This window comes from Mixophyes fleayi, chromosome 3 (assembly GCF_038048845.1).
Source record: "Mixophyes fleayi isolate aMixFle1 chromosome 3, aMixFle1.hap1, whole genome shotgun sequence".
Taxonomy (NCBI): domain Eukaryota; kingdom Metazoa; phylum Chordata; class Amphibia; order Anura; family Limnodynastidae; genus Mixophyes; species Mixophyes fleayi.
Window position 1 is genome coordinate 121,038,364 of NC_134404.1, and position 14,267 is coordinate 121,052,630.

At 43.1% G+C, this 14,267-nt stretch overlaps 1 protein-coding gene and 1 long non-coding RNA gene across 4 annotated transcripts in view; one reads left to right on the forward strand and one right to left on the reverse strand.

Annotated features, from left to right (window-relative positions):
* The window catches only part of LOC142143975 (putative cation-transporting ATPase 13A4), an 83,032-nt gene that overhangs the window by 44,193 nt on the left and 24,572 nt on the right, over window positions 1–14,267 (forward strand). For all 3 annotated transcript variants that reach the window (XM_075202281.1, XM_075202280.1, XM_075202279.1), the window contains 3 exons: window positions 2,610–2,773; window positions 6,571–6,678; window positions 7,246–7,325. In XM_075202281.1, coding sequence (XP_075058382.1) covers window positions 2,610–2,773; window positions 6,571–6,678; window positions 7,246–7,325 — 352 coding nt within the window. The remainder of the gene's footprint in view (window positions 1–2,609; window positions 2,774–6,570; window positions 6,679–7,245; window positions 7,326–14,267) is intronic.
* LOC142143977 (uncharacterized) overlaps window positions 1–14,267 on the reverse strand; it is a 73,754-nt gene that overhangs the window by 35,812 nt on the left and 23,675 nt on the right. The gene's annotated exons all lie outside the window — the stretch shown is intronic.

Below are 14,267 nucleotides of genomic sequence, written 5' to 3' on the forward strand. Positions count from 1 at the left end.
TAAAGCGCAGTTTATAAAACAATGTTACAAACACAACAAAATATTAGATATAATTATGATAGACCTTTTTAAATAGAATTTTCTTGATGATCTGCCCATAATATATGCAAAAAAGGATACAAATGAATAAAAGATGAATGGATGGATGGCTTGAGGTGTCAAAGATCAATTTGTCAATTGAAGGAGGGAAATTTTGAAGCCCTAAAATAAAATGTACCCCAAATTTTAAAACCTCCTTATAAGATATAATTTATGTACTCATAAATAAAAATACATACTTGAAATATTGTAAAGAATAGCTTTGTGTGCATCCTGTGGTACTGTTTGGCACAATCAAGTTATATGTACATTTAAATTGACTCTATTATTGAAAAGAACAGCTTTTCTCTTTCTGTGTCATGTAAGGATGATGGGTGTAAATGTCATCTATGCATTTAGTTATGTATCTGTCTACAACCTATGTTATGTTCAAAAAGAAGTTAAGGAGGCATGGGGAACCATACAAAATAACGTGGAAAGTATTCTCTGATATGCTGGAACCCTAAGACTGCCTATCGCTGCCAATATGTCACTCACCGGACTGTGAGTGCTTCTTCTCGTGTGTTTAGGAACCGTGGCCGTCCACCATCCTGAGGGTCTGCGCATGTGCAGCCCTTTCAACCCTTCAGTACATGTTCCTTTTAGTTAATTGGCTGATCAGGCAACACTCCCTATTTAAAGCACCTGTGGTCAATACCTCGTTGCCTGATCTTGGAGTCTCATTCCCCATGAGCCTCTGAAGGTGTTCCTGTGTTTCCTCGTGTATTCAGCTCCTGCTGATTCCTGTTGTTCGTTTGTGGTTTCCAAACCACTTCAACTCTCCTGTGTTTCATCGTGACTGCACCAGCTGATTCCTATCCGCTGCCTCCGTGCTTCTACAGTTTCCAAACCACTTCAACTCTCCTGTGTTTCATCGTGACTGCACCAGCTGATTCCTATCCGCTGCCTCCGTGCTTCTACAGTTTCCAAACCACTTCAACTCTCCCGTGTTTCATCGTGACTGCACCAGCTGATTCCTATCCGCTGCCTCCGTGCTTCTACAGTCTCCAAACCACTTCAACTCTCCCGTGTTTCATCGTGACTGCACCAGCTGATTCCTATCCGCTGTCTCCGTGCTTCTACAGTCTCCAAACCACTTCAACTCTCCCGTGTTTCATCGTGACTGCACCAGCTGATTCCTATCCGCTGCCTCCGTGCTTCTACAGTTTCCAAACCACTTCAACTCTCCCGTGTTTCATCGTGACTGCACCAGCTGATTCCTATCCGCTGCCTCCGTGCTTCTACAGTATCCTGCTCACCTCAACTCTCCCGTGTTTCATCGTGACTGCACCAGCTGATTCCTATCCGCTGCCTCCGTGTATCTGCAGTGTCCTGCTCATCGCAACCCTCCAGTACTCATCGTGTCTGCAGCCAGCCGATCCGCTGTCTCCGTGCTCCTACAGCGTTCCTGCTTGTGTCAACTCGCCTGTCTGCATCGGATCAACGCTCCACTGCTTTCATCTCAGCTAGACCGCCTCAACTCTCCCGTGTTCTCCAGGTGTCCAGTTCTATATACTACTGCTTCCTGAGTATTGTTTTCATCCTTGCTGGTCTACTTACCGTGCGCTGCACCTACTTGGTTACCGCTTCCACCCTCCTGGGACTTCGCATCCTGCCGGCCTCCAGCCGTTCAGGTATCCCTGCACCTCTCTCTGACAGCCTGCTCTCCTGAACCACGGTATGCATACTTCTCATTGACTGTGCTGGTGTATTGCATATCTAGCTGGACTGAGTTGTTCTCCTCCGGAGTTTCCTACCACTGAGACTATTGCTATCATTTGACTGTGTTACCGTTTAGCCTGGATAGTTCTCGTGACTTTGTAGATTTGTGCAGTGCTGCTCAGTTATTATTATTGTGTGCATATCATTGTGGGATCAAGTTCAGTGTGCCCGTGTATACTCTGCATTGCATTTATCTCCCCGTGCTCCTCCTCACTTATATATTTCAGTGGTACAACTTGCTAGAGGCAGACCACTGTTCCCTGTTCTCTGAGTCACCAGTTTCCAGTATCCTTTCACATAGCAGTGGTACAACTTGCTAACGCAGACCACTGACTCCCCGGATACCTTCACCTGGATTCCATTCCTTCACCCAGACAGCGGTACAACTTGCTATCCGCAGACCACTGACTACCCTCACGTTTCCTTGTCCATCCAGTTCCTCGTGTTCAGTTATCTACCTATTACCAGGGCTGCTAGTCATAGACTTTCCTCGAGCATTCTCTTATCACCTGCTGTCTCCTGTTCCGTGATCACCCCGCTACCAGAGTACCATATTACCACCTATACTGCTCTGGTAAGTCTATCATCTGGTGATACCTGGGTAAAGACTCCTAGTGCCCGTGACACAATACTGTCGTCTCTCAAGTTGAAAAAATGATCCCTCTCTTGCAATAGTTGAGGTGATGCTGTGATAAGTGTTTAAAAAAACAATTTATCAAAATATACATCATGTTTTAGGTAGGGAAACAAATACAAAATTTGAAAAACAATACTCCTGACAAGAAGTTAATACCATTTTCCCATTACAGGTGATAATCTTCAAACAGCAATAACTGTAGCAATGAATTCTGGCATTGTACAGAAACATTTTAGAGTGATCCTAATTGAAGCATCTGAGTCAACTGTAGACTGCCCTGCCTCTATTACATGGAAAACAATGGAAAATCAGAAGTCTGATGTTAATGACATGATAGTAAGAATTTTTTTTTTACTTGTTTAATAAAATGTTTGCTTACTGATGGTCCAAAAATGTGTGGATGCATGTGTTGAGCTGCAAGAGAGATCAGAGCATGAAGCACCGATTGCTTCAGCAGAACTGTGGGACATCTGTAGTTCGGGAAGACTTGCCTCCATAAGTGCGTTTGTACCTGTTCATAAAAAGCAGGCGAGGAGGGCTAAACATTGCTGTGCTAATTTCTAACCAAGGCATTGATTAAATATTCTGTGACTATTCCACAATTTTGTTAATGTTAGGTAAGAAGTCCTCACAGGGGTGGTAAGGATGAGTTCTCCCACATATCAGTGGTCCCTGGCATAGCAAAGGATATAATTATTTTATTTTTTTTAGAAATCAAACCTTTGTCGCCGTATTTATAAATTGCCCTTTTAGTTTACTGTATTTTCTCTAGACCACAATTGATACCTGATAAGTATTTTTTTAAAAATATGTATTGGATGAGGTATGTTGATAGGAAAATGCAAATCTCATCTGATTTTTCATTTTGAGTGGAATTCGCCATAGATTCGAAAACTTCATTTCTGGGCCCATACTCAAATTTTGCTATGGGGCCTAGCAATGCACCCCTTCTGCTTACTATACACAGGCTATACAGGCACCACACACCCGGTACACACTGATCACTATACACAGGCTATACAGACACCATACACCCGGTACACACTGATCACTAGGCACAGGCTATACAGACACCACACACTAATTACTACACATATGTCATATTTTCACACACCTTGTATAAAACCAAACATCTGGGGGGTGGAAGCTGCTTTCCAACATACTATATACCCTAATGTAATAATCAAGGCAATGAAGTAAAAGTTAGAGAAATTGGAGATGTCGGACGTGTACAGAACATTTTTTCACAGTTTGGAAATAATTGTACAGGAATAAATGGTGTCGGTACAAAACACTGGAGGGCAACATTTTAACATTTCAATGCTAGGATTCTATTCTCTCTCGTATTCTGGTATGTGAAGCAGTCCAATGGCTACACACATGCCAGATTTTATATGTTTTAGCCACGGTGGCTAAGTCATAGTCACTAACCTGTCACTAACTAGCATGCTAGCATGTTTTAACCTCAGTAACTCATCTCTTGCATCCTGACAGCGTATAGCAATCAAGCAATGGGAGCATCCGTCATGTAAAGGCTGAGCAACAGGGGTCAGAGGAAAATGTGTTTAGCTCCTCCAATCACTGCTCAGCACATTCTCCTCTGAACATTGCTGCTCAGTCTCATGTGAGTTAAGTCGCCTTGGCGCTGCAATCAGGAGATCCCTACTTCCCCCTGGAATCCGGGCCCAACCTCTAAGGACTTTTTAATTTTTAATAAAATGTAATTCAAGCAGTGGTGGCTAGGAGGTGTTAGGTAGCCACCTGAACCGCTTCAGGGATAATCTGGGCCTGATCTTTAAGCAAAGAGTTGTACTGACTTAAAAGCCAAGACTCAACTTTAACTGCTGGTTGGTGGATCTATGAGAGGAGTTTGATACTGACAATGGTAGTTTTTTGTTGGTCTTATGAAAATATCAGAGAGTTGGTGTTAGGTAAACTAATACACCTTTTTATTGAAGAGTCACCTCTGATTTTGTGTAGATTTTAAGGGGAAGGTGGGAGGATATTTGTCATTTATATATTATTTATAAAATATGCTCTATATTCGTTGTGTGACTTTGAAATGGATACGCTTTCAGTGCTATTTCATTGGCAAATTTAAGCAACAATGGGGGGAATTCAATACACCCCCCAAGTAGCGCCGCAGAAACTCTATTACCGTTGTTACGATAAATTTAACTCTGCTGTCTGCTCGCAGCGCAGGGAGGTGCGAGCAAAAAGCGGGCATTGAAACTACCGTAATAACTGTATATAAGCGCACTATTACCGTAATAATGGTAATAGTGCACAATTGATTTCTCCCCAATATATGCATATACTCTAAAATGGAAAATCTTATCATCCAAACGCTGCTTCTATTTACCACCTGACGTAACATACAGTAGCTACTTTTACTTAGCTGGTTCTGGTGAAGTACTTCATATGGGGACATATTATAACTTACACAACTCTTAATGTTTGTTCTGCTTTGCTATATTGCACAATAAGAAAATCTGTTATGTATACTGCAGAAAATATTTCACGGATGAGTCGTCAAAAATATGTACAACTTAGGTGTGATACTGGGATGGGTTGTATTGCTGTTAGTGGTGTATGTGATTCCATCATACCTGTTAAGGTGCATTGACGCTCTTGTTTTGCTTAGCTTTCATGCATATAAATGCACAGCAGGTATAGCATTCTCTCGACTGTCACAACTGTGCTTTGAATTACATAGGGGTCATAAATTCTTACAAAAATCTATGCACACATTTTTTTACTTGGGTGGGGGGGCTAACAAATTAAAACTACCATGGGCCTTGGGCAATACTTAAGCAATAGTCCCCCTTCTCCATTCACTTTTTAGTGCCTGATCACACTCATAATTCTATATATCGATACTGAATCACGTATTTAGACACTTAATAACATACAAAGCAAGCCTCCTCATAAGTAGTTGCAATAAACAGGCTCATACCTATACCACTGAGTTTAAATAGGAAAGATCTGGGCCCCTTTTTTGTCCTTGAATCTCAAATTGTCATTATTATAATCTGCCTGGATCTATGTATGCTAACAATTAGGCAGGCACCATCCTATTTAATTATTTATTTAATGTTTTTAGTGTTTTTATTTCTAAGCTACATGGAACTGTGTTCACTACTCTGTTAATGTATCGCAAAGCAACATGACACCATCAAAAAATGCACTTATGTGAATACAGTTAGGTTTTTATTAGTTTTAAAGTAAAAAATACCAATATTATTATGGTAACGAAACTCCAAACCAGCTGCAGCTTACTGCATGGTCAGTAACATGATATGCACTTAAGGGTCAGTGTGCAGGGTCCACCAAGGCAATACTTTTTGCAAACGGTGAATTAAATAAAAGGAAGGGACAGCCACACTTGTTTGAAGAAAACTTGACACATCCAGCAAAATATATAAATTATGTTAATTTATTAAGCCTGATGGTAAATAAAAGAAATGATGATTGAGTGGTGTGATATCTGAAACCTGTCAGCAATTTGGGGTATTTGATTATTCATGTGTCAGATTTACTGTGACTTAGAGTATCTTTATTTGTTAATTGCCATCACACTTACTAAATGAGTTGCATTTGACCACTTTGATGTGCTGTCCTCTGATTTCAGTACAACAGGCCTGATTCGTTAAGGATCTTAACTGAAGAGGTATCTTATTTCGGTCTCCTGGACAAAACCATATTACAATGCAAGGGGTGCAAACTCTTTTCTGTTTTGCACATAAGTTAAATACTGACTGTTTTCATGTAGCACACAAATAAATGTTTGATAGCTTATTTGTACAATGAAATTTAAAGTTGATATTTGTGTGCTACATGAAAAAACAGTCAGTATTTAACTTATGTGCAAAACAGAAAACTAGTTTGCACCCCTTGCATTGTAACATGGTTTTGTCCAGGAGACTAAAATAAGATACCTCTTCAGTTAAGATCCTTAACGAATCAGGCCCAACATTATTATCAGTAATAGCATGGTTATCCTACTTGTAAATCACCAACATCTTAAGTAGCAGCACTCTATGGGGTTATTTATTTACTACTAGTTTGCACTTCATAACTGTCTGGAAGTGATTACAATTAAAACAAATTTGTTTTCTTATATTTTACTTTAGTCTTTGGACATATGTAATGAAGCCCAACAAAAGGACAACTATTGTTTTGCGATGACTGGGAAAGACTATCAAAATATAGTGAAATACTTCTACAGCTTGCTGCCAAAGGTACTGTTTGGTCAGTGATGGCAACGTTAAGTGAACTGGGCTCTCTGTCTTCACACTATACCTGGATTTGCTATCCTCCACCATAATCCCTCCATTATTTATCTTCCATTATTAAACTTCCATCATTAACCCCTCATCCTCCAGTATTAGCCCCACTTTTCATTAACCCTTCATCCTTTAAGTATCATCCACCGAACTAATGTTCCCATCACTCTCATTGACCTCTGTGCTGCTCCATAGTGGAACTGTTCAAACCTCAATTCCTCTTTGAATACTTCAGTGCTGATCCATGTACCTGCTATTGTTTGATCTGAGAGGAACTGATTAATCCATTTCTGAGCAAATTTAAATTTGATGGTCCAGAATGCTGGGCTGTGTGCACAAAATCCAGGGGCATGCTGGTATCGATGGTCAGAGAATAGGACTCATTACAGAGCTGCCAGTTGAGTACCACTGCACTGTATGTACATTGCATTACTTTGTTTGAGGTCTTTTGCATCTCTTGCAATATATCTCAATTTCACTAGAGAACAATTCACCTTTTCTATTTATTTTATTTTGTGATAGTTGTTGCTGAATGGTGCCATTTTTGCAAGAATGTCTCCAGGCCAGAAATCTAACCTAATAGAAGAATTTCAAAAACTGGAGTAAGTTGTATACTAATATTTATCTATACAAGTAAATTGCCCATTGTGAAATGGTTTAGTTTACATTTAATTATAAGAAGCTGTGTATGCTTGAAATGAGAGTTGATCATACCTGTGCATAATTTTTGATATACCATAAAACATGTATTAAATATCTGGTTTTGTGTTTTATTTAATGACAAGAAAATACAAAGTTTCAGTAATTTTTTTTTGTGATTCTTCAATTTTTTTTCTCTCCGTTTTTAAACTTCGTGAAAAACTCTGATGTCAATGAGGGTTATTTCTGACAGAGCCGGAACCAGGGCTATGCAAGAGGGGCGACCGCCCAGGGTGCAATGCTGAAGGGGGGAGCAGTTTATGAGTGTTTTAGGTTAATTTGGTTAAAATTAAAGGCTTGGGGGTGGTGGGGTTGCGGCAGTTTTCCTTCTCGCCCCAGGCACTAAAATTTTAAGTTACAGCTCTGGGGGAGGGTGAATTTATAATTAACCTACACCTCTAGTGCTACATCAATTTATTTCACAGCCAAGCTTATTAACCGGGTATTGGTCTACTGAGACATTTGTTTGCTTGTTTCTTGTATGTTAGGGAAGTAAGGGCATATCAGGGCTTACTTTTTTTCAAGTGTCATGTGTGTAGGCATTTAAAATACATCACTTGCACAGAACTGTGCATTTAGGTTATATTATGTTTAAACACTCATTGTTTGCAAACCATGCTTTCTAACACTGCTTTATCACTATGGTCTTTATGTTGTTGTTGTTTGTGACCTAATGTTCATCTTGTACTAATTACTTACCTCAAACCCCCTCTCACATATACTCATTTTCAGTAATTCATCATGGTCGACTAATAACGTTTACATTTTCTCATGCACACTCTGCTACCACTTGTTCCCTCTGTTACCACTTGTTCCCTCTGTTACCACTTGTTCCCTCTGTTACCACTTGTTCCCTCTGTTACTCTTGCTTCGCATTAACCTTATTTACTACCATCCCTCCTGTGCCCTGCACAGACTTATTAGAGGGTTGGTAGTAAAATTATTGATTAAGAGTAGCTGAATATCACATTTTCTTCTCCCTCGCCAACCTTCCATGCACACATTTTTCCATCCTCATCCTACTTACTTCCACTCCCTCTTCCCCTTCCTTTGTGTCATCCTTAACTCTGCCCTCAGGTTCTGGCCATACATCCAGTCCCGTGCAGTGTCTTGTCATCTTCTACATCAAAACATTTCCAGAATATGCACATTTCTCATTCACGATGTTACCAAAACCCTTATTCATTCTCTCGTTGTCTCCCATCTTAACTACTGCAACCTCTCTACAATCCATTCTGAATGCTGCTGTGAAACTGATCTTCCTCTCTAACTGCCCCACATCTGCTGCACTACTATGCAGATCCTTACGCTGCCTCCCATTACCTCCAGAATTCAATTCAAGCTACTCACACTGACTTTGAAGTTCACACCAACCCCTCCCCTTTATATATCTTTGACTTCATCACGAGATACACTCCATCTTGCACTCTTCAATCAGCCTCTAACCTCACCTCCTTCACTTCCCGCTTATGAAAATCCTTTCCCCTTCCTGACCAGACTCTCCTCCAACCTTCAGTCTTTCAAACACTCTCTCAAAACCCACCCCTTCAATATAGCCTATTCTGCCCCAACTGAATCTTCTACCAACTACAGTGCCATATCCACTCCGAGTGCCAGAAGCTCCTTTTGTCTCAGCATTGATCTTCCTCTCTGAAGAGAGCTCTCACAAGTAGTGCCCTCTATCCTCTGTCGCACGTCTGCACCTCCTTAATCAGCATTGTATGCACTTATTCATTTTTTATATGCAATTGGTATTTCTCTGACATCCTTGGGGGACACCGGGAGCTTGGGGTATAGAGTAGGGACAGGCGAACACTGGCACTTTAACTTTAGTTAAACAAAGCTCTGGCTCCTCCCCCTCCATACCCCACCTCCTGCTAGAGCTCAGTCTAGTTTAAGTGCCCGGCGAGCGGGCTGTGCACGGGGCTATTTAGCAGCCTGTCTGGGCTCGGTCTCTCTTTAATACAGTGGAACTGCTTGCTCAGGGGGTACAGTCTCAAGCTGCTCAATCCTCTGATTCAGCTTCCTCAGCTCAGGTTTTGCCTGTTTCTGCTCCAGTGGAGTCTGTAGAACCGGCCTGGGTACAGGGTCTTGCATCCTCGGTATAGGGTTTGGTGGCGGTTTCTTCCTCCTTAGAGAGGATGATGCAATCGGCTCACCATCTTCCTCAGGTCAGCGGAAGAGGGTCGCGGCACCTCTTCAGGGAAATGATTCTGATTGTGGTTCCCAAGAAGAGGGTGAGTTACCACTGGGTTCTGACATAGATGCTACTTCTCTGGTGGAGGAGGTTCATACTGATCGTCAGAGTGTGGAGGAGTTAATTCAGGCTGTGCGTCAGGTACTTGATATTCCTGAGGAACAAGTTCCTGAGGCTTCTGGATCCTCTTTTTGTAAAGCGCAAGAAAAAGGCGTTTTCTTTCCCGGCCTCTTCCCAATTGGAAGATTTGCCGTTGGAAACTTGGACTTCCCCAAATAGGAAGTTCCAGGTGTCTAAGCGACTGCAGTCGTGTTATCCATTTCCCCCTTAAGTTCTCGCTAAATGGGAGATGCTTCCTCGGGTGGATGCAGCTATGGCAAGGTTAGCAAAGGTAACTACTATTCCTCTTCCTAACCAGGCCACTCTTAAGGATGGTACAGACCGGAAGGTTGAGACCGTTAAGTCCATTTTTGTGGCAGCGGGTGCTTCTTTGAGGCCTGCATTGGCATCAGCGTGAGTTAACAAAGCTGTTAAACGCTGGTCAGAGCAACTGTCTGAAGGTTTGTTGGCAGGCAGGCCGTCCTCTTAACTGCTTCCATTAGTGGAGCAGATTCAGAGAGCGACAGATTATTTAGGAGAGGCTGCTATGGAAACGGGGCTGATTGGAGCGCGCATTTCTGCCTAGGCAGTTTCAGCACTTCAGACTCTTTGGCTTAAGTCCTGGGAGGCTGATGTAGAGTCTAAAAAGGCTCTTGAGTCCATTCCTTTTTCTGGAGGGGGTTTGTTTGGACCGTAGCTTGACTCCATTATTAGTCAAGCAACAGGAGGTAAAAGCACTTTCCTCCCTGTCAGTGCTCCGAAGCAGAGGATGTCCAGATTTCGGGCCTTTCATTCCACAGGAAGATTTCGAGGACAGTATTTCTCAGGCCAATCTTCTAGAGGTCAGTCATCCGCCCCTAGAGGTGGTTTGCAGCGGGGACGTTGGGCCTGGTCTGCCCGACGTCCAGCTGCAAAGCCTGCAGACAAACGGTCTGCATGACGGGCTTTTTGCTCCACCGCTGTCGTCGGTGGTGAGAGCCCACCTTCTGCAGTTCAGGGATCGGTGGTGTCAGTCCACTACCGATGTCTGAATTCGGGGAGTGGTAAACCAGGGTTACAAGATCGATCTGCTCGGTCTTCCTTCCAGACGGTTCTTTTCCCACAGGGCTTCTGTCTTGTCCGAGAAAACAATTGGCTTTAACAGAAGCGATTCAATCCCTTTTTTCATTCGGAGTGATTATTCCGGTTCCTCATTCTCAAAGAGGTTTGGGGTTTTATTCCAATCTTTTTCTTGTGACAAAACCAGACAGCTCCTTCAGACCGATTCTCAATCTAAAGGATTTGAACACACAGGTCAGAGTACCCAGCTTCAAGATGGAGTCTTTACGCTCGGTCATTCTCGGCATGGAACAGGGAGAATTTATAGTGGCTCTAGACATCAAAGAGGCATATCTCCATGTGCCTATTTGGAAGGGTCATCAGTACCTTTTGAGGTTTGCAGTCCGATCAGATCACTTCCAGTTTCAGGCTCTTCCGTTCGGTCTCGCCACAACTCCGCGTATCTTCACCAAGATCATGGCGGTTATGGCTGCTCTGCTAAGGGCCAAGGGAATTACAATCATCCCTTACCTGGACGATCTACTTTTAAAGGCAGATTCTTCAGAGAAGCTTTTGTTGCATATTCAGGTTTTAATCCAGACCCTGGAGTCGCACGGTTGGATTATCAACTTCAAAAAATCCAAGTTGATCCCATCTCAGCGGATGGTGTTTCTGGGTCTCTTATTCGATACCCGTCTGAGATGGGTGTTCTTTCCTCAGGACAAGATCCTAGCCTTGCAGAGGATGGTGAAATCCCTGTTGCTGGCAAAGAGACCTTACATTCATTTTGCAATGAGACTTCTGGGCAAGATGGTATCGTCATTCGAAGCGATTCAGTTTGCCCAGTTCCATGCACGACAGTTTCAATTGGAACTTCTGTCGCAGTGGAACAAATCTCATCGGAATCTGGCGAGTCAGGTTTTTCGCTTGTCTCCGCAGACGTGTCAGTCGTTGATCTGGTGGTTACACAGGCAGAATCTCACCAGGGGACGCTTATTCTCAATTTGGAATTGCATTCTGATAACAACAGATGCCAGCCTTCGAGGTTGGGGGGCTGTCTGTCTTCAGGCTCGTTTCAGGGGTTTTGGACTCAGAAGGAATCCAAGCTTTCCATAAATGTCTTAGAACTGCGTGCAGTGTTTCATGCTGTAAGGAGTGCGCAACACTTGCTGCAGGGAAAGCCAGTGAAGATCCAATCGGACAATGTCACAGCAGTGGCATATCTCAACCATCAGGGCGGCACCAGGAGTCCCTTGGCCATGAGGGAGACTCACAGGATATTTCTGAGGGCCAAAGCTCACGTTTCGGCACTTATGGCCATCTTCATTCCCGGAATAGAAAATTGGGTAGCAGACTTCCTAAGCAGGCAGACTCTGCATCCGGGAGAATGGTCTCTCCATCTGGAGGGGTTTTCAACAGTTAGTGGTGAAATGGGGTCAGCCGGATGTCGACATGATGGCATCTCGGTTGAATCTCAAGGTTCCCCACTACTGTTCCCGTGCAAGAGTTCCTGGGGCAGTTGCGGTAGACGCTATGTCCGTCCCTTGGCGGTACCGCTTAGTGTACCTTTTTCCTACGATAGCCATGCTTCCACGAGTACTGGAAAAAGGTGAAGAGAGGGTGTTCCAGTGTTTCTAGTGGCACCGGATTGGCCGCGCAGGGCCTGGTACACCGACATACTCTTCATGGCAGGAGGTCGGGCGTTGGGGTTGCCAATACGCCCAGACCTCCAAACCCAGGGTCCCTTTTGTCATCAAAGTTTGCGACGCCTGGCTTTAACGTCGTGACTGTTGAGGCCAGGATCCTAAGAGCTAAGGGTTTTTCGAATCGGGTAGTGCAGACCATGCTCCGTGCTCGACAACCGGCTTCGGCCAAAATATATATTCGTGTATGGAGGACATATATTGGTTGGTGCGAAAAGAAGGGATATCCTACGTCTTCTTTTCGTCTGGCCAGGTTACTGAGGTTCTTGCAGGATGGCTTGGATGCAGGTTTATGTCTTAGTTCTCTTAAAGGTCATGTGTCAGCATTTTTAGATCTTCTTTCAAAAAAAACTTGCTGTCATACCTGATGTGCAAATTTTCATTCAAGGTGTTCTCCATGTTCAACCTCCTTTATATTACTCCGGTTCCGCCATGGGATTTGAATTTGGTGTTGAGGGCTTTACAGCATCCACTGTTAGAAATTTTAAATCCACCGTATTCAAGGGTTCAAACTTTGAAAACAGGTTTTCTTTTGGCCATTTCTACGGCACGCAGAGTTTCAGAGCTTGCTGCTTTGTCTTGCAAGCCTCCTCTGCTAGTTTTTCATGTGGATATGGCAGTTCTTCGAACCAAGCCCTCTTTCCTGCCTAAAGTTGTATCTAAATTTCATTTGAATAGGGACATTGTTATTCCGGCTCTATCTGATTCCTCTTCTTCCGATAACGATGAGTCTATTCGTTATCTTGCTGTTGTTCATGCCTTGCAAATTTATGTTAAAAGATCTAAGAAAATACGTAAAACTGAGGATCTTTTTATTCTTTACGATGCTCACAAAAGAGGCTGGCCAGCTTCTAGGGTGACCATTGCTAGGTGGATTATGGCGGTTATCCATCAGGCTTACAGTGGGGCTGGGGAGCCTGTCCCAGATAATCTACGGGCGCATTCTACAAGATCTGTAAGTGCTTCCTGGGCGGCCCGCCATGGTGCCTCCAGTGAACAGTTGTGTAAAGCGGCCACGTCGTCGTCTGTACACACTTTCACAAAGTTTTACAGATTTAATGTGTTTGCCTCTAGGGATGCAAGTTTTGTGAGAAAGGTACTTCGGGCCGTTTCTTCTGAGCGTTCCCTCCAGTGAGACAGCTTTGGGATGTCCCCAAGGTCCTGGTGTCCACCAAAGGATGTCAGAGAAAATGGGATTTTTACACTTACGTAAAATCCGTTTCTCTTAATCCATTGGGGGACACCGGGTGCCCACCCATAACGCTCTGGTTTCTCCTTCTGTTTGACATGTTGTCTGGTTGTTAAGAGAATAATGTGTTGTTAAGTTATTCTCTTTTCTTTGGTTCTCTCTATCTCCCTTCCTGTGGGCTTGGTTAAACATAGACTAGGGCTCTAGCAGGAGGTGGGGTATAGAGGGGGAGGAGCCAGAGCTTTGTTTAACTAAAGTTAAAGTGCCAGTGTTTGCCTGTCCCTACTCTATACCCCAAGGTCCCGGTGTCCCCTAAAGGATTAAGAAAAGCGGATTTTACGTAAGTATAAAAATCCCATTTTTGTATCCTGACTGTCCAGCACTGCAGACTTCGGTGTTGTCTTACACATCAATGATAATGATAAATACATGGTTATACATGTTTCTGCAATTGTAGCACTTAGTCTTGTGTTCAAATTCGAGTAATTCCTGATGTATACAGAATACCCCTACTCCACACACCATGCAAAGCAACAGAAAACCTGGCTTACACTGATTACAAATGACTCCCAAGGTTTATCTCAATGACCCATAACAAAATAAATGTTGCCAATCTATT